Raw genomic sequence first — 24,299 nt, 5'->3', positions numbered from 1 at the left:
GGAGTCACTGGAAAAAGTTAAAAGCTGCTGGAGTACACTTCTGTGGGATTGTTTTTGTTATTGCTTAACTTTACATCTGTGGAGCTGTAGCTCTGTGACAGGCAACACCTTCAGGAGAATTGGGGAAGAAATCCAGAGGGACGGGATGGAAAGTCAAAGGTGAAAGGTTTTTTGTTTAAATTCAATCATGGGATGTGAGCTTCTTAGGCCATTTATTGCCCATCCCTAATTGCTCAGAGAGCATGTAAGAGTCAACTACATTGCTGAGGGTCTGGAGTCACATGTAGGCCTGATCAGGTAAGGATGACAGGTTTCCTTCCCTGAAGAGCTTGCCTGATACAGCAGCTTCTTTTACTGACTCCCCGTGAAAACCACTAGATCCGGTCAGTGACTCCCCACTGAAACCAGCAGCTCTTGTTACTGATTCCCCACTGAGACCAGCAGCTCCTGTTACTGACTCTCCACTGAGACCAGCTGCTCCTGTTACTGACTCCCCAATGAGACCAACACCTTCTGTTACTGATTCCCCACTGAGACCAGCAGCTCCTGTTACTGATTCCCCACTGAGACCAGCAGCTCCTGTTACTGACTCTCCACTGAGACGAGCTGCTCCTGTTACTGACTCCCCAATGAGACCAACACCTTCTGTTACTGATTCCCCACTGAGACCAGCAGCTCCTGTTACTGACTCTCCACTGAGACGAGCTGCTCCTGTTACTGACTCCCCAATGAGACCAACACCTTCTGTTACTGATTCCCCACTGAGACCAGCAGCTCCTGTTACTGACTCCCCACTGAGACCAGCACCTTCTGTTATTGATTCCCCACTGAGACGAGCTGCTCCTGATATTGATTCCCCACTGAGACCAGCTGCTCCTGTCAGTGACTCCCCATTGAGACCAGCAGCTCCTGTTACTGATTCCCCAGTGAAACCAGCAGCTCCTGTCAGTGACTCCCCACTGAGACCAGCAGCTCCTGTCAGTCACTCCCCACTGAGACCAACAGCTCCTGTTACTGACTCCCCACTGAGACCAGCAGCTCCTGTTACTGATTCCCCACTGAGACCAGCAGCTCCTGTTCCTGTACATTAGTGGCCCAGATGGATTCTTCCCCCAACAATCATTTCATAGTCATTAGTAGACCCCTAATTCCAGATTCTTTATTGAATTCTTTCAACCATCTGTTATGGCAGGATTTGAACCCAGGTCCGCAGAACATTAGCTGAATTTCCAGATTAATAGTTTTGCAATAATACCACAAGGACATCACAACTATTGATGCTCCTGCGTTCCATCTCATGGTTTAACAATAGGAATAACAGCTGCCCAACACCCTGGGAAATTGGTCATTGGCTAGAATCCTTTATGGTGTAATTTTATTTACAAGATATTTCCTGCAGAGTGACACAATCTTGCTTTCATCTGTAATTAGTATTAGTAGTAGTGATTCAATAATCCTAGTGATTCAAACTTTGGTTTTCCACCTTTAACTATTCATTGCCTTGCTTTTACGTTTAATTTCTGAGGTCATACAAGATGTTGCTTGGATACTGCTGCATAAATGGATTTTTGAGACAAGCTCCTTCTATTATTTAAATAAATTAAGGAATTGTGTATTTGTGTTGGCTTTGCACTTGTCCCTGGCTGCCCTGTCATATCCTGTTCTAACTTTTCTCCATTCTGTCTCTCCTGGCACCTGTAGGACCCAGTCTATTCCTCTATCTATCCCCCTGCTAATAGACCATGCCAGTACATCATGTATGACCAGGTGAGCTCCTTCCCTATCCATCATTCATGCCTGTTAACGTATAAGCTGAGATACTCAACGCATGCTGCTGAGTGACATCTCAGCACTAACCGTGGCTGTGGGTTTCCGATCTGGCCCAATGTTTACTCTGTCAGTGGACCAGTCACAAAGTTACAATTGAGCTGATGCAGTTTTCACATCTACTTTCAGTTTTTCTTTATCATTCTTCTGTCTCTTTCTTTCTCTTCTTGAAGGAAGCATTTTCTCACAAGCTCAGAGAAGCGACGTTCAGTCAGAGTGGCCCTGAGTGTCTGTGGAGACGAAAGGTGACAGTTTATCTATTTCCTGTGTTTGGTTTGAGTGTATAGAGAATAATGGATATCTAGGAATAACCCCCTCCCCTTTACCTGTATAATCTGTTCCCCAGACAGCCTCCTTTTACAATTCCCACTGGAGAAAGACATGACGACTTGGGAACTTGGGGAAAATAGTGGTGATATCTTGGGGACAGTCCATGTCACAGTAGAGGAGGTGTTGGATGGATTAGAATGTATGAAGGTGATAAATCTCCTGGCCCTGACCAAATATATCGAAGGACGCTGCAAGAGGCTAGAGAAGAAATTGCTGGCTGATATTTTTACATCATTGTTAGCTGTGGTTGAGGTCGCTGAAGTCTGGAGGATAGCGAATGTTGTGTCCTTATTCAAGAAGGGCTGCAAAGTAACACCTGGGAACTATAGACCAGTAAGCCTAACATCTGTGATGGGTAACTTATTTGAGAAGATTCTGAGGGATAAGATATACATGTATTTGGAAAGACAGGGTTTGATTAGGAATAGTCAGCATGGCTTTGTGTGTGGGAGATCATGCCTCACAAATTTGTTAGAGTTCTTTGATGAAATTACCAGGAAGGTTGATGAAGGTAGGGCAGTCAGTGTAGTCTATGTGGATGTCAGTAAGACCTTTCATAAGTTTCCACATGGTAGGATGCTCTGGAAGGTTAGATCGCATGGAATCCAGGGGGAACTGGCTAATTGGATACACAGTTGGCTTGATGTAGAAAACAGAGGGTAATAATGGAAGGATGCTTGTCGGACTGGAGGCCTGTGATTAATGGTGTACCTCAGGGGACGGTGCTGGGCCCATTGCTGTGTGTTATTTATATCACTGATTTGGATGAGAATGTACAAATCATGATTAGTAAGTTTGCAGATGACGGGAAAATAGACAGTGAGGAAGATGATCAGAAATTGCAGCAGGACCTTGATCAGCTTGGGAAGTGGGCTGAGAAGTGGTCAATGGAGTTTAATACAGATAAGTGTGAGGTTTTGCATTTTGGGAAGTCAAATCAAGGTAGAAGTTTCATGGTGAATGGTAAGGCCTTAGGAGTGTAATGGAATAGAGGGACCCTGGAGTTCAGGTGCAGCGTTCTCTGAAAGTGGAGTCCCAGGTAGACAGGGCAGTGAAGGCAGCTTTTGGCACACTGGCCTTCATCAGTCAGGGCATTGAGTATAGAAGCTGGGAAGTAATGTTGCTGTTTTACAGAATGTTGGTAAGGCTGCACTTGGAGTATTGTGTTCAGTTTTGGTCACCTTGCTATAGGAAGGATGTTATTAAACTGGAAAGACTGCAAAGAAATTTATAATGATGCTGCCAGTACTCAAAGGTCTGAGTTATAGGGGAGAGTTTGGACAAGCTAGGACCTTTTCTTTTAGAGCATAGGAGATTGAGGGGAAATCGTACGTAAGTTATAGGTGTATAAGTGTATAAGATCAAGGGATGCATGGATAGGTGAATGCACTCAGCCTTTTTCCCAGGGTTGGGGAATCGAGGACTAGAGGGCATCAGTTTAAGGTTAGTGAGGGAAGAATAAAAGGGAATCTGAGGGGCAACTTTTTTACACAGAAGGGGGTACGCATATGGAATGAGCTGCCAGTGGAAGTGGTTGAAGCGGGTACATTAACAAAATTCAAAAGGCATTTGGATAAATACATGGATAGGAAAAATTTAGAAGGATATGGGCCAAGTGCAGGGAAATAGGGTTAGCGTAGATGGACATTTTGGTCGGCATGGACCAGTTTGGGCTGAAGGGTCTGTCTCCGTGCTATAGGACTCTAAAACTTTATAACACTGAGAATAAAGTATAATTTGTAAAATCCTCGAGATTTATTCCTGAGCACAAGCATGCAGTGTCCTCCATTCTGCATGTGGGTGACCCTGTGTTCAGGGTGTTCCAGAGTGTGCAGTGTCCAATCAGTTCTGTCTGGTGTCACTATACCACTCTACCTCCTGCTGGAAATAATTCAGTTTGGCAAGGCGGAAGATGTGGCGGTGTTTTTGCTCCTATAGTTGTGCCAACATTGATTAGAATCCCCACCGTGTGGAAATAGGCCATTTGGCCCAACAAGTCCGTACCGACCCTCCGAAGAGTAACCCACCCAGACCCATTCCCCTACCCTCCATTTACCCCTGACTAATGCACCTAGCCTACACATCCCTGAACACTAAGGGCAATTTAGCATGGCCACCATATCTTTGGATTGAATTGTGAGAAGAAACCCATGTAGACGTGGGGAGAATGTGCAAACTCCACACAGACAGTTGCCCAAGGCTGGAATTGAACCCGGTTCCCTGGCACTGTGAGGCAGTAGTGCTAACCACTGAGCCACCGTGCCACCTTGATTCGCCAGAGAACCTGCCATTGGGATACATATCCATTAATATCAGGAGAACAGGCATCAGCAATTAGTAACATTCCCTCAGAAGTCTTTTTACATTATTTGTTTATGGGATGTGGGCATTGCTGGCATGGTCTGTAGCATTTGTTGTTCATCCTTGGGAGCAGTTAAGAGTCAACCACATTGCTGTCGGTCTGGAGTTACATGTAGACCACAGCAGGTAATGTTTGATTCCCTCAAGGACATTAATGAATCAGATAGGTTTTACAGCAATCAATAATATTTTCTTGGCCAGTGTCATTGATACTACCTTTCAACTGCACATTACTATTAACTGAATTAAAATGTCACCAGCTGCCCTTTTGGGATTTGAGCCTGTCCCTCTCAGAGCACTGCTTTAGGTCTCTGCATTACTGCCTTACATATACCTCTGTCTAAAAGGACTGCAATCTAATCAAAACGTTGGAAAAGTACAGTTCACAACATTGAAACTTGTCACCCTGCATTTGCATTATAATGGTGATTATTGGACTTTGCGTTGCTGCTCTGTCCTGCAATACGTAAATTTGATCTGTAAGCAACACAGGTCATTGTTTTGCAATGTGCCTTCCAAGCGATTCAAGATCCCCCACCTGGAGTTTACTCAAAAATTACACCACATCGCCTTATAATCACTCCCTGGTATCCAATTATCTGCTTGTGTGTGAGGTAGATACACAGATATGTGTGCAGAATAGAAGATTGTGGGTGATCTGGTTGAGCTGTTTAATAGGATTTGGCAGGGCAGATTACAGAGAAATTCCTCTAGTGGGCAAATCAAGAAGCATAGTACATAATCTTAAAATTGCTAGAAAGAGTGACATGTTGCTGAATCTTTTCACCTTGCACCCACTAGGACAAACACAAAAATGCCAAATTTCAAACAATCACAACAAAGTATACCATTGGAGAAGTTTGGTTGGCAACTCCTTTCAGACCCCACCCCTCCAATCGTAACAAGAACAGAACGCCCTTGGTGCTCACCTTCCACCCTACCAACCTTTGCATAAACCAAATCATCCGCCGACATTTCCGCCACCTCCAAACAGACCCCACGGCCAGGGATATAATTCCCTCCCCATCTCTTTCTGCCTTCCGCAAAGACCGTTCCCTCTGTGACTACCTGGTCAGGTCCACGCCCCCCTACAACCCACCCTCCCATCCTGGCACCTTCCCCTGCCATCGCAGGAACTGCAAACCCTGTGCCCACACCTCCCCCCTCACCTCCATCCAAGGCCCTAAAGGAGCCTTCCACATCCATCAAAGTTTTACCTGCACATCCACCAATATCATTTATTGTATTCATTGCTACCGATGCGGTCTCCTCTACATTTGGGAGACTGGATGCCTCCTAGCAGAGCATTTTAGGGAACATCTCTGAGTCACCTGCACCAATCAACCACACCGTCCTGTGGCCCAACATTTCAACTCCCCCTCCCACTCTGCCAAGGACATGGAGGTCCTGGGCCTCCTTCACCACCGCTCCCTCACCATCAGACGCCTGGAGGAAGAACGCCTCATCTTCCGCCTCGGAACACTTCAACCCCAGGGCATCAATGTGGACTTCAACAGTCTCCTCATTTCCCCTTCCCCCACTGCATCCTAGTTCCAAACTCCAGCTCAGCACTGTCCCCATGACTTGTCCTACCTGCCTATCTTCTTTTCCACCTATCCACTCCACCCTCCCCCCCGACCTATCACCTTCATCCCCTCCCCCACTCACCTATTGTACTCCATGCTACTTTCTCCCCACTCCCACCCCCCCCCCCCCCCCCCCCCCCCCACCCCCCCTCTAGCTTATCTCTCCACTCTTCAGGCTCTCTGCCTGTATTCCTGATGAAGAGCTTTTGCCCGAAACGTGGATTTTACTGCTCCTCGGACGCTGCCTGAAATGCTGTGCTTTTCCAGCACCACTCTAATCTAAACTCCTTTCTGATTAGCCAAGGCATTGCCATGGAGAAAGCAGTGCGGTGCTGACAGCTCCCTAACCTCATGGGTGAATAAAGAAAAACAAGGTTTGAAGAGGTTCAAATTTTATAGACAACAGGTTCCTGTTGATAAATGTTACAGCTTCAGCTGCTTCATCAATGCCCTTCCCTCCATCATAAGGTCAGAATGTGGGATGTTCACTGATGATTGTACAATGTTCAGCATAATTTGTGACTCCTTAGATAATGAAGCAGTCTATGTCCAAATATAACAAGACCTGAATGATATCTAGCTTGGGTTGAGAAGTGGAAATATTTTAGCTCCCCCTTCTCAATGCAGGAATGACCATTTCCAACAAGAAAGAATCTAACCATTGCCTCTTGACATTCAATGGCATTACCGCTGCCGAATCCTCCACTATAAACATCCTGTAGATTACTATTGGTCGGAAACTGAACTGGACCAGCCATATAAATACTATGGCTACAAGTGCAGGCAGAAGACTGGGATTTCAGTGGTGAATAACTCATCTTCTGACTCCCTAAAGCCTGTACACTATCTGTGAGGTACAAGTTAGGAGTGTGATAGAACAATTGCCATTTGCTTGGATGGATGCAGCTCCAATAATACTAATTGCAGCTCAGGCATGTCCTGAACCATGTCCAGGAGTTGAGATGATTTACTTGCAACAACCACAATCATCATCCTCGTGCCAGTGGTGATCTTTCTTTCCCCAGATTCCCATTGACTCCAGTTTTACTACAGCAGCTTGATACCACTTACAGTCAAAAAGCTGCCTTGATGTCAAAGGCAGCCATTCTCACCTCATCTCTAGTGTTCAGTTCTTTTTATGTTAGGGTGGCATAGTGGCTCAGTGGCTAGCACTGCTGCCTCACAGCACCAGGGACCCAGGTTTGGTTCCAGCCTCGGGCGACTGTCTGTGTGGAGTTTACACATTCTCACTGTGTCTGCGTGGACTTCCTCCTGCAGGTCAGGTGAATTGGCCGTACTAAATTGCCCATAGTGTCAGGTGCATTAGTCAGAGGTAAATGGGTCTGGGTGGGTTACTCTTCAGAAGGTTGGTGTGGACTTGTTGGGCCGAAGGGCCTGCTTCCACACAGTAGGGAATCTAATCTAAAACAATAGAGGCTATATTGCAGTCAGGAGCTGAGTGACCCTGGCAGAATCATTGCTGAGCAAGTGTCATTTGAAACCTCCGTTGACAACCTCTACTATTACTTTGCTGGTGATCAAGAATAGACCGATAGGGGGTAATTGGCTAAATGGATTTGACCTGCTTATTGTGGACAGGACATATCTCAAACATTTTCCATATTGTTGGGTTGATGCCAGTGTTGCAGCTGTACTGGAAGAATTTGACTGAGGGCTTGACTAATTCGGGAGCATAAGATTTTAGAAGTGTTGCCGGAATGTTGTCAGGCTTTACACTGTCCTTCAGCTGTTATTGGATAGCTCATAGAGTGAATCAAATTGGTCAAAAGCTAGCAACTGCAGAGAAGGCCGTGATGAATTAACCACAAGGCATTTTTAGCTGATGTTAGTACAAATGCTTCTGCTTTATCATTTCTACCAATGTGCTTGGCTCACCAGCATTGAGGATGGGGGTATTTGTGGGACCTCCTCCTCTTGTTAGTTGTTTAATTGCCCACCACCATTCATGTGGCAAAATTGCAGAGCTTTGAACTGATCCTTTGATTATGCTGTCTATTGGATGCTTCTTCCACTGTTTGGCATGCACATAGCCGAGTGTTGCTCCTGGCCTTCTCTCCTGCACTCTTCATTGTTCAGAGTTGATCTCCTGGTTTGAAGGTAATGATTGATTGAGGGATCTGCCGGGCCACTAAGTAATAGATTGTGGATAACTACAATTTTGTCGCTGCTGATGGCCCACAGCATGGCCTGGAGTCTGAAATAAGAACAAAGTACTGGAGAAACTCAGCAAGTATGGCAGCATCTGTGGAGAGAGAAACAGAGTTGATGCTTCAAATCCAATGTGACTTCTTGAGGACACTTGGAGTCTGTCCCATTGAGCACTGTGGTATGACCACACAAAAGAGTGAAGGGTTTCCACATTGTGAAGTCAGGCCTTTGTCTCACAAGGATTTTGCTATGGTCACTCCTACCAATACAGTCATGGGCAGATGCCAGGTAGATTGGCAAGGATGAGTTCAAGTACGTTTTTCCTTTCTGTTGCTTCTCTTACAATTGCCATAGACCAAGTCTAACAGTTAGTTCCTTTGGGAATCAACAAGTGTGGTCAGTACTGATACTGTCAAGCTTGTCTGGCAATGGACACTGACATCCTTGCTATCTTCAATGCTTTCTCCAAGTGATATTCAATTGAACTGATTCATCAGCTAAAAGGGTTGCGCTGGCAGTAAGCACTACAAAGTTTCTTTGCCCATGCATGACCTGTTGCCCAGAACAGATTCCATGGGAGTCTGGAGTTGATGTTGAGGACTCCCAGAGCAATTCCCTCTCAACTGTCTACCACTATGCTGCCACCTCAGTTGGGTATGTCCTGCTGTGAGACAATACATGTCCAGGGATAGTGGTACCGTTTTCTGAGACATTTTAAGGTATGATTCCTAGAGTATTATTGTATGAGTTTGTTGCTTGAATATTATGTGGGACAGCTCTTTCCATTTTTGACACAAGCCCCTAAATATTTGTAAGGGGCTTGTGTCAAATGAGGCTATATTTGCCATTCTTGCTTCTAATACCTAGGTTAATGCTTGCTGGTCTACCCTGTTGCAATCCTTTCTTTCGAATATGTAGTGATGTTGATATAACTAGTATCTGATTGGCCACTTCAGGGAGCAGTTAAGATTCAGCTACATCACTGTGAGGTTCACGTCATATGTAGGCCTGATCAGTAAAGGATGGCAGGTTGGCCTTCGTAAAAGGCATTGCTGGGTTTTTATGACAATTGGCAGTGGCTACATGATCCCCAATAAATAGCATTTTTAAAAAAATTCTATATATATTTTCTGAATTTAAATTTTACCACTTACCTTGATGGGATTCAAGCCCATATATGCAGAGCAGTTCTGAAGAAAGGTCATTGGACCTGAAATATTGACTCTGTTTTCTTTCCGACAGATAGAGTCATAGAGTCATAGAGCTGTACAGCATGGAAACAGACCCTTCGGTCCAACCCGTCCATGTCGACCAGATATCCCAACCCAATCTAGTCCCACCTGCCAGCACCCGGCCCATATCCCTCCAAACCCTTCCTATTCATATACCCATCCAAATGCCTCTTAAATGTTGCAATTGTACCAGTCTCCACCACATCCTCTGGCAGCTCATTCCATACATGTACCACCCTCTGCATAAAACGTTGCCCCTTAGGTCTCTTTTGTATCTTTCCCCTCTCACCCTAAACCTATGCCCTCTAGTTTTGGACACCCTGACCCCAGGGAAGAAGCTTTGTCTATTTATCCTATCCATGCCCCTCATAATTTTGTAAACCTCCATAAGGTCACCCCTCAGCCTCTGACGCTCCAGGGTAAACAGCCCCAGCCTGTTCAGCCTCTCCCTATAGCTCAGATCCTCCAACGCTGGCAACATCGTTATAAGTCTTTTCTGAACCGTTTCAAGTTTCACAACATCTTTCCGATAGGAAGGAGACCAGAATTGCACGCAATATTCCAACAGTGGCCTAACCAATGTCCTGTACAGCCGCAACATGACCTCCCAGCTCCTGTACTCAATACTCTGACCAATAAAGGAAAGCATACCAAACGCCTTCTTCACTATCCTACCTACCTGTGACTCCACTTTCAAGGAACTATGAACCTGCACTCCAAGGTCTCTTTGTTCAGCAATACTCCCTAGGAACTTACCATTAAGTGTATAAGTCCTGCTAAGATTTGCTTTCCCAAAATGCAGCACCTCGCATTTATCTGAAGTAAACTCCATCTGCCACGTCTCAGCCCATTGGCCCATCTGGTCCAGAGCCTGTTGTAATCTGAGGTAACCCTCTTCGCTGTCCACTACACCTCCAATTTTGGTGTCATCTGCAAACTTACTAACTGTACCTCTTATGCTCGCATCCAAAAAAAAGTAAGTGACAAAAAAGTAGAGGACCCAGCACCAATCTTTGTGGCACTCCACTGGTCACAGGCCTCCAGTCTGAAAAATAACCTTCCACCACTACCCTCTGTCTTCTACCATTGAGCCAGTTCTGTATCCAAATGGCTAGTTCTCCCTGTATTCCATGAAATCTAACCTTGCTAATCAGTCTCCCATGGGGAACCTTGTCGAACGCCTTACTGAAGTCCATATAGATCACATCTATGCTCTGCCCGCATCAATCATCTTTGTTACTTCTTCAAGAAACTCAATCAAATTTGTGAGACATGATTTCCCATGCATAAAGCCATGTTGACTATCCCGAATCAGTCCTTGCCTTTCCAAATACATGTACATCCTGTCCCTCAGGATTCCCTCCAACAACTCGCTCACCACCGAGGTCAGGCTCACTGGTCTATAGTTCCCTGGCTTGTCCTTACCACCCTTCTTAAACAGTGACACCACGTTTGCCAACCTCCAGTCTTCCGGCACCTCACCTGTGACTATTGATACAAACATCTCAGCAAGAGGCCCAGCAATCACTTCTCTAGCTTCCCATAGAGTTCTCAGGTACACCTGATCAGGTCCTGGGGATTTATCCACCTTTAACCATTTCAAGAATCCAGCACTTCGTCCTCTGTAACCTGAACATTTTGCAACGTGTCACCATCTATTTCCCTACAGTCTATATCTTCCATATCCTTTTCCACAGTAAATACTGATGCAAAATATTCATTTAGTATCTCCCCCATTTTCTGCGGCTCCACACAAAGGCTGTCTTGCTGATCTTTGAGGGGCCCTATGCTCTCCCTAGTTACCCTTTTGTCCTTAATATATTTGTAAAAACCCTTTGGATTCTCCTTAATTCTATTTGCAAAAGCTGTCTCATGTCCCCTTTTTGACCTCCTGATTTCCCTCTTAAGTATACTCCTACTTTCTTTATATTCTTCTGAGGATTCACTCGATCTATCCTATCTGTACCTGACATATGCTTCCTTCTTTTTCTTAACCAAATCCTCAATCTCTTTAGTCATCCAGCATTCCCTATACCTACCAGCCTTCCCTTTCACCCTGACAGGAATATACTTTCTCTGGATTCTTGTTATCTCATTTCTGAAGGCTTCCCATTTTCCAGCCGTCCCTTTACCTGCGAACATCTGCCTCCAATCAGCTTTCGAAAGTTCTTGCCTAATACCGTCAAAATTGGCCTTTCTCCAATTTAGAACTTCAACTTTTAGATCTGGTCTATCCTTTTCCATCACAATTTTAAAACCAATAGAATTATGGTCGCTGGCCCCAAAGTGCGCCCCTACTGACACCTCAATCATTCGCCCTGCCTTATTTCCCAAGAGTAGGTCAAGTTTTGCACCTTCTCGAGTAGGTACATCCACATACTGAATCAGAAAATTGTCTTGTACACACTTAAGAAATTCTTCTCCATCTAAACCTTTAACACTATGGCAGTCCCCGTCGATGTTTGGAAAGTTAAAATCCCCTACCATAACTACTCTATTATTCTTACAGTTAGCTGAGATCTTCTTACACGTTTGTTTCTCAATTTCCCTCTGACGATTGGGGGGTCTATAATACAATCCCAATAGGGTGATCATCCCTTTCTTATTTCTCAGTTCCACCCAAATAACTTCCCTGGATGTATTTCCAGGAATATCCTCCCTCAGCACAGTTGTAATGCTATCCCTTATCAAAAATGCCACTCCCCCTCCTCTCTTGCCTCCCTTTCTATCCTTCCTGTCGCATTTGTATCCTGCAACATTAAGCTGCCAGTCCTGCCCATCCCTGAGCCATGTTTCCATAATTGCTATGGTATCCCAGTCCCATGTTCCTAACCATGCCCTGAGTTCATCTGCCTTCCCTGTTAGGCCCCTTGCATTGAAAGAAATGCAGTTTAATTTATTAGTCCTACTTGTCCCTGCCTGCCCTGACTGTTTGACTCACTTCTGTTCTCAGCTGTACCCGTCTCAGATCGATCTCTTTCCTCACTATCTCCCTGGGTCCCACCCACCACCACTCCCCCCCACCACCACTCCCCCCCACCCCCACCTTGCTAGTTTAAATCCTCCCAAGCAGTTCTAGCAAATTTCCCTGCCTGTATATTAGTCCCCTTCCAATTTAGGTGCAATCCATCCTTCTTGTACAGGTCACTTCTACCCAAAAGAGATTCCAATGATCCAAAAATGTGAATCCTTCTCCCATACACCAGCTCCTCAGCCATGCATTCATCTGCTCTATCCTCCTATTCCTGCCCTCACTAGCTTGTAGCACTGGGAGTAATCCAAATATTACTACCCTTGAGGACCTCCTTTTTAAATTTCTGCCTAACTCTCTGTTATCTCCCTTCAGAGTCTCAACCTTTTCCCTTCCAATGTCGTTGGTTCCAATGTGGACAATGACCTCCTGCTGGCCCCTCTACCCCATGAGAACATTCTGCATCCTCTCTGAAACACCCTTGATCCTGGCACCAGGGAAACAACACACCATTCTGCTTTTTCTCTGCTGGCCACAGAAACGTCTGTCTGTACCTCGGACTACAGAATCCCCTAACACAATTGATCTCTTGGAAGCTGACGTACCCCTTGTTGCATTAGAGCCAGCCCTGAGAATCCATCACCCCCTACATTTTCCAAAACAGCATACCTATTTGAAATGGGTACATCCACAAAAGACTCCTGCACTAGCTGCCTACCTCTCTTAACCTTCATGGAGATAATCCATCTATGTGACTGTATCTGAGACGTTCCCCCCTTCCTATAACTGCCATCCATCACATATTTTTGCTGTTGCTAATTCCTCATCGTTTCTATCTGTCTCTCCAACCGATCCACTCGATCTGATAAGATTCGCATCCAACAACATTTATGGCAGATATAATCCGCAGTAACCCTTAAATTCTGTTTAAACTCCCACATCTGACAAGAAGTACATATCACTGCAAAGGCCATTTTTGCTCCTTCACAACCTACAGACCCAGAAAATAACACCGTCTTATTCCTCTACAAACACTGCCCCAGGTTAAATTAATAGCTATGGCTTATATTTTAAGTTTAATCAAGAGACTTATCTCCAAAAACATATAACCAAGAAAGAATGTCGTGGTTCTGTTCGCCGAGCTTAGAATTTGTGTTGCAGACGTTGCGTCCCCTGTCTAGGTGACATCCTCAGTGCTTGGGAGCCTCCTGTGAAGCGCTTCTGTGATCTTTCCTCCGGCATTTATGGTGGTTTGCCTCTGCCGCTTCCGGTTGTCAGTTCCAGCTGTCCGTTGCAGTGATCGGTATATTCGGTCCAGGTCGATGTGCTTATTGATTGAATCTGTGGATGAGTGCCATGTATCACTACATTCCACTACATTCTTTAAGGTTTTTTGGGAACTAATTATACCATTAAAATAGCTTTGTAACCCTCAGGCTGTAGTTTCTATCTTGAGCCTGTGGGTATGATTAACTCTGGTATTCCCAGCATAAGAATTTATTGTTACACATACAGAATCAGAGTCACATGGTAAATAGCCTGTCAGCAACAGAATGCCCACTGACTGGGAACTACAGCAGACTCAGGCATGAGAAGACTCCATCTCTTTTGTATATTTAGTACTCATCCATAAACTGAAATTTAAGTACATGCGAAGTCTAAAGACCATGAAGCAAGGATTCTTTACGCGTCTAGCATCTGGTCATTATAAACAATAAGGGGAACTAAGGTTAAATAAGGAAGTATTCATGGTATTTACTGGAATGAAGCCTATGCTAGACATCAGCACAACATAGAACATAGAACATAGAAGAATACACCGCAGTACAGGCCCTTCGGCCCTCGATGTTGCGCCGATCCAAGCCCACCTAACCTACACTAGCCCACTATCCTCCATATGCCTATCCAATGCCCGTTTAAATGCCCACAATGAGGGAGAGTCCACCACTGCTACTGGCAGGGCATTCCATGAACTCACGACTCGCTGAGTAAAGAACCTACCCCTAACATCTGTCCTATACCTACCCCCCCTTAATTTAAAGCTATGCCCCCTTGTAATAGCTGACTCCATACGTGGAAAAAGATTCTCACTGTCGACCCTATCTAAACCCCTAATCATCTTGTACACCTCTATCAAGTCACCCCTAAACCTTCTTTTCTCCAATGAAAACAACCCCAAGTGCCTCAGCCTTTCCTCATACGATCTTTCTACCATACCAGGCAACATCCTGGTAAACCTCCTCTGCACCCGTTCCAGTGCCTCCACATCCGTCCTATAGTATGGCGACCAAAACTGCACACAATACTCCAGATGCGGCCGCACCAGAGTCTTATACAACTGCAACATGACCTCAGTACTCCGGAACTCAATTCCTCTACCAATAAAAGCCAGTACGCCATATGCCTTCTTCACCGCACTATTTACCTGGGTGGCAACTTTCAAAGATCTGTGTACATGGACACCAAGATCCCTCTGCTCATCCACACTACCAAGTATCCGACCATTAGCCCAGTACCCCATCTTTTTGTTACTCTTACCAAAGTGAATCACCTCACACTTACCCACATTGAACTCCATTTGCCACCTTTCTGCCCAGTTCTGCAGCTTATCTATATCCCGCTGTAACCTGACACATCCTTCCTCACTGTCTACAACTCCTCCGACTTTCGTATCCTCCGCAAACTTGCTCACCCAACCTTCTAACCCCTCCTCCAGGTCATTTATAAAAATGACAAACAGCAATGGTCCCAAAACAGATCCTTGCGGAACACCGCTAGTGACGGAACTCCAAGATGAACCTTTGCCATCAACTACTACCCTCTGTCTTCTTCCAGCCAGCCAACTCCTAATCCAAACCTCCAACTCACCCTCAATGCCATACCTCCTTATTTTTTGCAGTAGTCTACCATGGGGAATCTTATCAAACGCCTTACTAAAATCCATATACACCACATCTACCGCTTTCCCCTCATCCACCTCCTTAGTCACCTTCTCAAAGAATTCAATAAGGTTTCTGAGGCACGACCTGCCCTTCACAAAACCATGCTGACTATCCTTGATCACATTATTCCTATCCAGATGTTCATAAATCCTATCCCTTACAATTCTCTCTAAGATTTTGCCCACAACAGAAGTGAGACTCACCGGCCTGTAGTTACTAGGGTTATCCCTACTCCCCTTCTTGAACAAGGGAACCACATTTGCTAGCCTCCAATCTTCTGGCACTACTCCTGTAGACAACGAGGACATAAAAATCAAGGCCAATGGCTCTGCAATCTCCTCCCTTGCTTCCCAGAGAATCCTAGGATAAATGCCATCAGGCCCAGGGGACTTATCTATTTTCACCCTTTCCAGAATTTCCAACACCTCTTCTCTACATACCTCAAAGCCATCCATTCTACTTAATTCTGACTCAGTATTCACATTGACAACAATGTCCTGTTCCTGATTGAATACTGACGAAAAGTATTCATTCAGTGTCTCCCCAATCTCTTCAGCCTCCACATGCAACTTCCCACTACTATCCTTGACTGGACCTATTCCTACCCTAGTCATTCTTTTATTCCTGACATACCTATAGAAAGCCTTAGGGTTTTCCCTAATCCTACCAACTAAGGACCTTTCATGTCCCCTCCTTGCTGCTCTTAGCTCTCTCTTCAGGTCCTTCCTGGCTACCTTATAACTCTCAATCGCCCCAATTGAACCTTCACGCCTCATCTTTACATAGGCCGCCCTCTTCCATTTAACAAGGGATTCCAATTCCTTATTAAACCACGGCTCCCTCACACGACCCTTTCCTCCCTGCCTGACGGGTACATACTTATCAAGGACACTCAATAGTTGCTCCTTGAACAAGCTCCACATATCAATTACGCCCTTGCCTTGAAGCTTACTTTTCCAAGCCACACATCCTAAGTCATGCCTCACCGCAGCATAATTTCCCTGCCCCCAGCTATAACTCTTGCCCTGTAGTGCACACTTATCCCTCTCCATCACTAGAGTGAAAGTCACCGAATTGTGGTCACTGTCCCCAAAATGCTCACCTACCTCTAATTCTAACACCTGGCCTGGTTCATTACCCAGAACCAAATCCAGTATGGCCTCACCTCTTGTTGGCCTATCTACATATTGTGTCAGGAAACCCTCCTGCACACATTGGACAAACACTGACCCATCTAATGAACTTGAGCTATAGCTTCCCCAATCAATATCAGGAAAGTTAAAATCCCCCATAACAACCACCCTATTACTTTCACTCTTCTCTTGAATCATCCTCGCAATCCTTTCTTCTACATTTCTAGGACTATTAGGAGGCCTGTAAAAAACTCCTAACAGGGTGAGCTCACCTTTCCTATTCCTAACCTCAGCCCAAACTACCTCAGATGGCGAGTCTTCATCCATCGTCCTTTCCACCACTGTAATACTATCTTTGACAAGCAATGCCACACCTCCCCCTCTTTTACCCCCACCTCTGACCCTACTAAAACATTTAAACCCTAGGACCTGCAACAGCCAATCCTGTCCCTGTTCTACCCATGTCTCCGTAATAGCCACAACATCGAAGTCCCAGGTACCAACCCACGCTGCAAGTTCACCGACCTTATTTCGTATACTTCTTGCATTGAAGTATACACACTTCAAGCCACTTTCCTGTTTACAGACACCCTCCTTTGAAATTGATGCCATGTTCCTAACCTCCCTACACTCCAGGTCCTGCACCCTAAAGCTACAGTCTGGGTTCCCATGCCCCCGCAGAGTTAGTTTAAACCCCCCCCAAGAGCACTTGCAAACCTCCCACCAAGGATACTGGTGCCCCTCAGGTTCAGGTGCAGACCATCCTGTTTATAGAGGTCTCACCTTCCCCAGAAAGAACCCCAGTTATCCAAATACCGGAATCCCTCCCTCCTGCACCATCCCTGTAGCCACGCATTTAACAGTTCTCTCTCCCTATTCCTCGACTCTCTATCACGTGGCACGGGTAACAAACCAGAGACAACAACTCTGTTCGTTCTAACTTTGAGCTTCCAACCTAGCTCCCTGAAAGCCTGCCTAACATTCTCAGCGCTCCTCCTACCTATGTCATTGGTGCCAATAAGAAGTGCTTTGTCAATCCTCTTCTTCTTCCAATGAAATGTCCTTCCTCTAACAATACCCCTTTGTTCAGAAAGTGTCTGTTCAACTGCTCCAGCTAATGCCCCTCACTGTTGCCATCTACTGCTGGATGTTCTGGCACAACCTCGAACTCCCCTGCTCAGCACCAATGCAGTCTTCTGGCACCTCACCCTGAGCTGTAGATGATACAATTATCTCTGCTAGCGGCCTCACAATTTCTTCTCCAGCTTCCACAATGTCCTGGGATACCCTTGATCAGGTCCCAGGAATTTATCTACCTTTATGCTTTTTAAAACCTCTAGCTCCTCCTCTTCTGTAATGTGGACTGTTTTCAAGGCATCATTATTGATTTACCCAAGTTCCCTCACATCCATGCCTTTCTCCACAGTAAACACTGATGGAAAATATTTGTTTAGTATCTCACCCATCTCCTGTGGTTTCACACATAGACAGCCTCATTAATCTGTGGGGCCCTATTCTCCCTTTAGTTGCTCTTTAGCCCTTAAATGTACTTGTGGAATCTCTGTGGATTCTCCCTAATCTTACCTGCCAAAGCTATCTCATATCCTCTTTTTGCCCTCCTGATTTCCCTCTTAAGTATGCCCCTATTCATTTTATACTCCTCAAGGGATCCACTTGCTCCCAGCAGTTGCCACCTGACATATGCCTCCTTTTGCTTAACCAGATCCTTAATATCTCTCATCATCCATCGTACACCAAGCAGCCTTGTTCTTCACACTAACAGGAACATAACTGTCTCTGAAGTCTCAATATCTCACTTTTAAAAGTCTACAACTTGCCAGTCATCCTTTTACCTGTGAACAGCCTCCCCCAATCCACTTTTGAAACTTTCTGTCTGATACCATAAAATTGGCCTTGCTCCAATTTAGAACTTTAACTTTTGTACAAGGCTATAACTTTTCCATAACTATTTTAAAACTAATAGAATGATGGTTACTGCTCCCAAGTGCTCCCTCACTGACACCTCAGTCACTTGCCCTGCCTTATTTCCCAAGAGAAGGTCGAGCTTTGCTCCTTCTCTAGTAGATGCATTTTGAGAACGAAAATTTTCTTGAACACACTTAACAAATTCCTCGTCATCCAAACTCTTAACACTATGGCAGTCCCAGTTTATGTTTGGAAAATTAAAACCCCTACAGCTATCTGGATCTTCTCATCTTTATACTGATATAAATGTTTATGCAATGTGAATTTGAGGTTTCACCTTTACACAACATTTTCTCTAAGCTTTTTTTGAGTTCCCTGCCCAAAGGCACACCTGACCCCAGAGTCACAAACTCCACTAAGTCTAGGACAGGGAGGCAGGTCTTGAATCCACCCCAACAGGTATGAGAATTGAACACTGTACTGTTGGCACCAATCTGATCCTCATTAGCCCCAAGCTGTATCCCAAGAAGTCCAACTTGATGTGACAACGTAGACATGTACTTGTAGCCTGGATAATGATGTTCAAGGCCCTGATTTCTTTCCATCATGTAGTTGACATGGAATCTCTCTATTTTTACCACCTGTCATTGGCATGTGTGAGAACGATTGACAAGTTGGCATGCAACCTTCATGGGAGGCATTTCTAACTGGCCCCACAGAGGTAACTCTTGATGATAAAACAGTGTAACAGTGTGGGAAACATTGATTAGAAAGATTATTGCTTTTTGCTTGAGTGCACAATGGACAAGATGTTATGGACACAGTACACAGGTCCACATTAAGTAAGACTCCATAAATTTCACTAGAGACAAAACAAAACTGCAGATGCTGGAATCCAAAATAGGTAGAAGCCTGGAAGAACACACAAGCCAGGCAACATCAGGAGGTGGAGAATTCAATGTTTCGGCTGTAACCCTTCTTCAGGACTGGAGGTGGGGGGTGGAAGGAGCTGCAGATAAAGGGGGATGCGGGGTAGGGTGGGAATAGGTGAAGGCTGGTAGAGGGTATGACCTGGTTGGTCAGTGGGAGGAATGAATCCTACCATCCCCAGCAACCGGAAATCCTGCTGGTATACCAACCCCTTCACCTCCATCCAGGGCCCCAAACAGTCCTTCCAGGTGAGACAGAGGTTCACCTGCCTCTCAATCAACCTAGTTTACTGCATCAGGTGCTTCGTTCAGCAAAACAAACCACAGCGAAAATTGGATGAACAGCACCCCATCCTCCGCCTGGGCAGCCAACAGCCCGGAGGACCCAATATTGAGTTCTCCAATTTCAAATAACCTCCCTCCCATCCCCTGACTCCCTTCCCAGCCCCTCCCTCTCCCTTCCACTGCTCCCTGCCACCAACAGGATTCATTCTTTAACTATCAGAGTGGCTGCACAATAGCAAAATTTTACAGTATCTAAAAAACAATTAGTGAGGTGTCAAGAGAGACAGATAAAAGGTAAATGAATAAAAACAGTGTAGTTTGGGTGTATATATTCAGTGGAAACCATATTATCCTCCATTTATATTTGTAAAATTTATAAAGGTAAAGTCATCTATGTATCATGGTGTATATTTAGTGACTGAAGGCCATAATTTGAGAAGTTTAGACCTTAATCTGATGAGTATCACACACCAGAAGGACCTAGCCTTCTCACGCCTATGATGCCAGCCAATTCTCTGTTTGAAAGAACAATGGTTTTGAGATATCCTTTTCTCTGCCAGAGAACAGCAACTGAGATCGGGGGTCAGATGACTCTGGAGGAACGAAAGCAGCTGATCAGTGTGAGCGAGGAACAGTGGAAGACAAAAGGCAAAGGTGCATTCAACGACTCCACCCAGTTCACAGTAGCAGCCCGCATGGCAAAGAAAGGTCAGAATTGAATTTCACAACCTTCGAACGCACATGATCAGAAAACTGATACTTGACATCCCAAACAAGATTTTTCTCACATCCAAAATGAAAATTAGAAGTAAAAATAGGAAATGTTGGAAATAATCAGCTGGCCGGTCAGCATGGAGCAGCAGAGTCAATGTTTCAGGCCGATGTTTCATCAGAATGAAAACTGACAAGTTCCTGAAGAGTCATTTTGGACTCAAAACATGAATTCCATTTCTCTCCCAACAGATGCGACCAGACCTGCTGAACTTCTCCAACACTTCCTTTTTTAATTTCAGTTCTCCAGCACGTGGTATTTTGAGTTCATAAAAATTAAAAGGATTGGTTCAGTTTCATAGCCACGGCACTCTCTTTTCATTTTCCTTCCGTTTTAGTATTTAACCATCACCTTTCTGCTCTGTTTGAATAGGCGTAAGGCCAACCTTGCACTCAGCCTCTGTTAATACCTTCCTGAGGGGCCTACCCCACCCCCAATGGATTAACTGAGGCTCTGCCTGGATAAGATTAATGGATCCCATGACACTTTCTATCGAAGGGAAGAGGCATTCTTCCTGGTGTCTTGGAGCAATATTGATCTTAATCAATATCAGCCCAACCGAATATTGGTCATTACCTTGTTGCTTTTATGGGAGGTTGCTGTGCGCATATTGGCTGCCACATTTCCCACACATGTAAGCAACTACACATCAAAAGTAGCTGTAAAGCATTTTGAGATATCATGAGGTGTTGAAAGGTGCTATATAAATTCAAATATTTCTTTTATTTCTCTCAATGGTGCCAACAAAGGAGCAAATACTTAAATGAGGTGACACATTTCTACTTTAAAGGGCAGAGTAAAATCCTGAACTGCAGAGTAAAATCCAGAATCTGGTTTCCAGCATCTGCAGTCATTGTTTTTACCTCTTTAAAATTTTACTCATTCTCAATCAGACTGTGGGTGTTGCTGGCACAGCCCAGCCCTGATTTATCCTCAAGATGGTGACAGTGAGTCACACACATCGTCAGTTCACAGTCATCAGCCCTATTAAGTGCATCAACTCTCTCTCCTTAAAGGATATTAACAAGCCAGTTTGCTTTTCACTACAATCTGACACCTTCACCTAGAGATGAAAGGATTTTATTTTCAGTATTTTCAAAATTGGATTCAAACTCTCTAAGAGAGATGAAAGGATTTAAATGCATGCTCCCTGGATTATCCTCCAACAGGATTAGTAACCCAGTAACAAAATCACCACACTGTCATATCTTGTGGTAAATGTTGTTATAGACCAGACCAAACCCCTCAAAACATGTCAAGGAGATAGCCAAGACCTTAACTTTTTTCTTATTTTAATAGCAAGTGCTAGGCATTGTGTTCCACATACAATTCAATTGGTCAAACTATCAAGTTTGAAGGAAAACAACCTTTATTCATAGGCTATACTTAGGATACAAATAAAATAAAAAGAATTGGCTTAACTGTAACTCTATTGAAATACTTAAAATAATAAATTACTCATTAACTGTTCCAATATTGAAAGATCCCAAAAGCAAACCCTCAGCAAAGGCAAATTCAGTAAAATAGATTGCCGCACATGCAATTCTAGTAACCAGGAGAGAACCCCAGCTTTTAGATGTAACAGAGAGAGGAAAAAGAGCTTCCACATCCAGCTTCAAGATCCCAGCAAATGCTACTGAGAGCTAAATAAAAATCCTGATTCTGTGGAAGCTTGACCCCAGCCATTCAGGTTGCTTCTATTGTTCCAACTTTTAAAAAAAATCCAAAGCCTCACAAACTGTTTACTTTATTGGATTTGAGCAAGCTGCTCGAAACCTCTGTCTCAACATCTCTTCACTAAAAAAAAGGACAGAATACACCTCTTAAAGCCATAATCACAATATTGTCAGTGAGAGAGATGATGTCATTGACTTAAAATTTCTGCCAATTGAATTTCTTCCAGCTGAAAATCCTCCCCTCATTACTGACAGCCTCTATAGTTCATCAACGTTGTAAGTTTAGCTTCATTATAAAAGATTCAAGCCTTTATTTACATTAAATTCACTTTTATTGATTATGACTTTTTACAGGCAATATCTACGGTACTCTGATAATCAATGTATAACTGCATAGTGTGTACCATACTTTCAAAAAAACATTGTTTAACTAAGGATATGTCTTCCAAGTGAGTTAATCAAGATTGGGTGCGGTACATATAAGCATTATTATGACAAAGTAGGTTTATTTTCTAAGAAACCTGATTCAGAGGTGATTAGACACACCTCTGGAGCAGTTGGGACTTTAACCCCGGCTCAGAGGTAAGGACACTACCACTGCACCCATAGAAGTACCTCCACTAGCAAACACAACTATATTTCCTTAAAAGGTAAGAGTGCACTTTCTAGTTAATTAATTGACAATAAGTTTCATCCATTCAGAGAAAGGATATATAAAGGCAGATTCTCTTTTTAAATTCCTTTTCATTAATTCATAGGTATCTTCAATCAACCTCTTCAGACTTTGTTATGGCACACCTTGGGAGTAGGTGGGACTTGAACCCAAGCCTTCTGACACATGACCCTTTCCATTCATTCATAACATTGGATAAACCTTCCTGCTTTAGTGACAGTTTGTTACTCTTTGATGCATAATGGGGAGTGGTCACAAAGTGACATTTTCAGTTTTCAGATATGTGTCTGTGTTACAGTGATTAAATGCAATCCTGTTAAGTATTTTTATGATAGATCAGCCAGTTCAAACAGCACATTGGAATTGAAGGGCAATTGATTAAACAATGGCTACACTAGCAGTCATGAATCAGAGACTCTGGGAGCGGAGGTAGATTAGTTTGAGGGTGAACAAGGCTGGAGTTCTAATTAAGGGAATTCCAATCCCAATTCAGCCTCTTAAACAGCTGCTGGAAATCAGACAAGCAGGACTGTTGACCTTTCCTTTCAGAATGAGGCTTGCTCGATACATTGCATTATACATTGCATAATGTGTGGGTTAGAGAGATTACTTTGGAGCTGCATATTTCCGGATGTATGCACACTCGTTCGAAATGGGACTGATCTTGTAGCAGCAGGCCCGTGAAATCTGAGACTTGCGCAGGTACAGGAAGTAGATCAGACGGCTGGAATCTGCAGGAGCACTGCTCATGCACAAACCTGACCAAGTCAGAGAAGTCCTCAAATGGCCACCGTCTGGAAATTAGTTGGCACCAGTTTTGCATAGGCTGCCATAAACCAGTCAATGTTTGCAGTGAGTGTATTAAAGTGGCATTAGGCCTCCTTACTTAAATATGCAATTGGTGTTAAGCCTGTTTGATACACAGCTTCTGGAAACCTCCTTTACCTGCCTTAAATAATATGGTAAGTGGCACAGTGCCCACCAAGTTCAACAAATTGGCATCTGTTCATGCCTGTGAATTTCAGTGCTGCATCTACAAGTTCTGCCTCTTGAGTTGCAAACAATGAATTTTTGAACTATATTGAAGACTGAACAACTGTCAAATGGGTCAGTTAACCTGGCATGTGATGTAGTTTGACGGAAACAAAATCCCTTTGAGCGACAGTTGCAAATAGTTTGAAAAACTTGACCGATTGCAGGACTGATACCTGTTACCATGCCGACTAGATGTCCTAACTTAATCTAGTCCCATTTGCCAGCATATGGTCCGTAGCCCTCTCAACCCTGCCTACTCATACACCCATCCAGATGCCTTTTAAATGTTGTAATTGTACCAGCCTCTACCATTTCGTCTGGCAATTCATTCCATACACACACCACCCTCTGTGTGAAAAATGTGCCCCTTGTGTTCCTTTTTATGTGTTTCCCCTCTCACTCTAAATACATGCTCTCTTGTTCTGGACTTCCCCCAACCCAGGGAAAAGACC

At 44.3% G+C, this 24,299-nt stretch overlaps 1 protein-coding gene across 13 annotated transcripts in view; it reads left to right on the top strand.

The window, feature by feature from the left end:
* Positions 1-24,299, top strand: part of LOC122540004 (supervillin-like) — a 242,768-nt gene that overhangs the window by 132,311 nt on the left and 86,158 nt on the right. For 10 of the 13 annotated variants that reach the window (XM_043675276.2, XM_043675281.2, XM_043675280.2 and 7 more), the window contains 3 exons: positions 1,702-1,767; positions 2,001-2,072; positions 20,252-20,399. In XM_043675276.2, the coding sequence (XP_043531211.2) occupies positions 1,702-1,767; positions 2,001-2,072; positions 20,252-20,399 (286 nt within the window). The remainder of the gene's footprint in view (positions 1-1,701; positions 1,768-2,000; positions 2,073-20,251; positions 20,400-24,299) is intronic. The other 3 variants (XM_087977921.1, XM_043675283.2, XM_043675285.2) reach the window with 2 other exon arrangements.

Source organism: Chiloscyllium plagiosum, unplaced genomic scaffold, assembly GCF_037043375.1.
Source record: "Chiloscyllium plagiosum isolate Xiang-an unplaced genomic scaffold, Cpla_swu_hap1 HiC_scaffold_32, whole genome shotgun sequence".
NCBI classification, from domain to species: domain Eukaryota; kingdom Metazoa; phylum Chordata; class Chondrichthyes; order Orectolobiformes; family Hemiscylliidae; genus Chiloscyllium; species Chiloscyllium plagiosum.
This window is presented reverse-complemented; position numbering and strand designations above follow the sequence as displayed.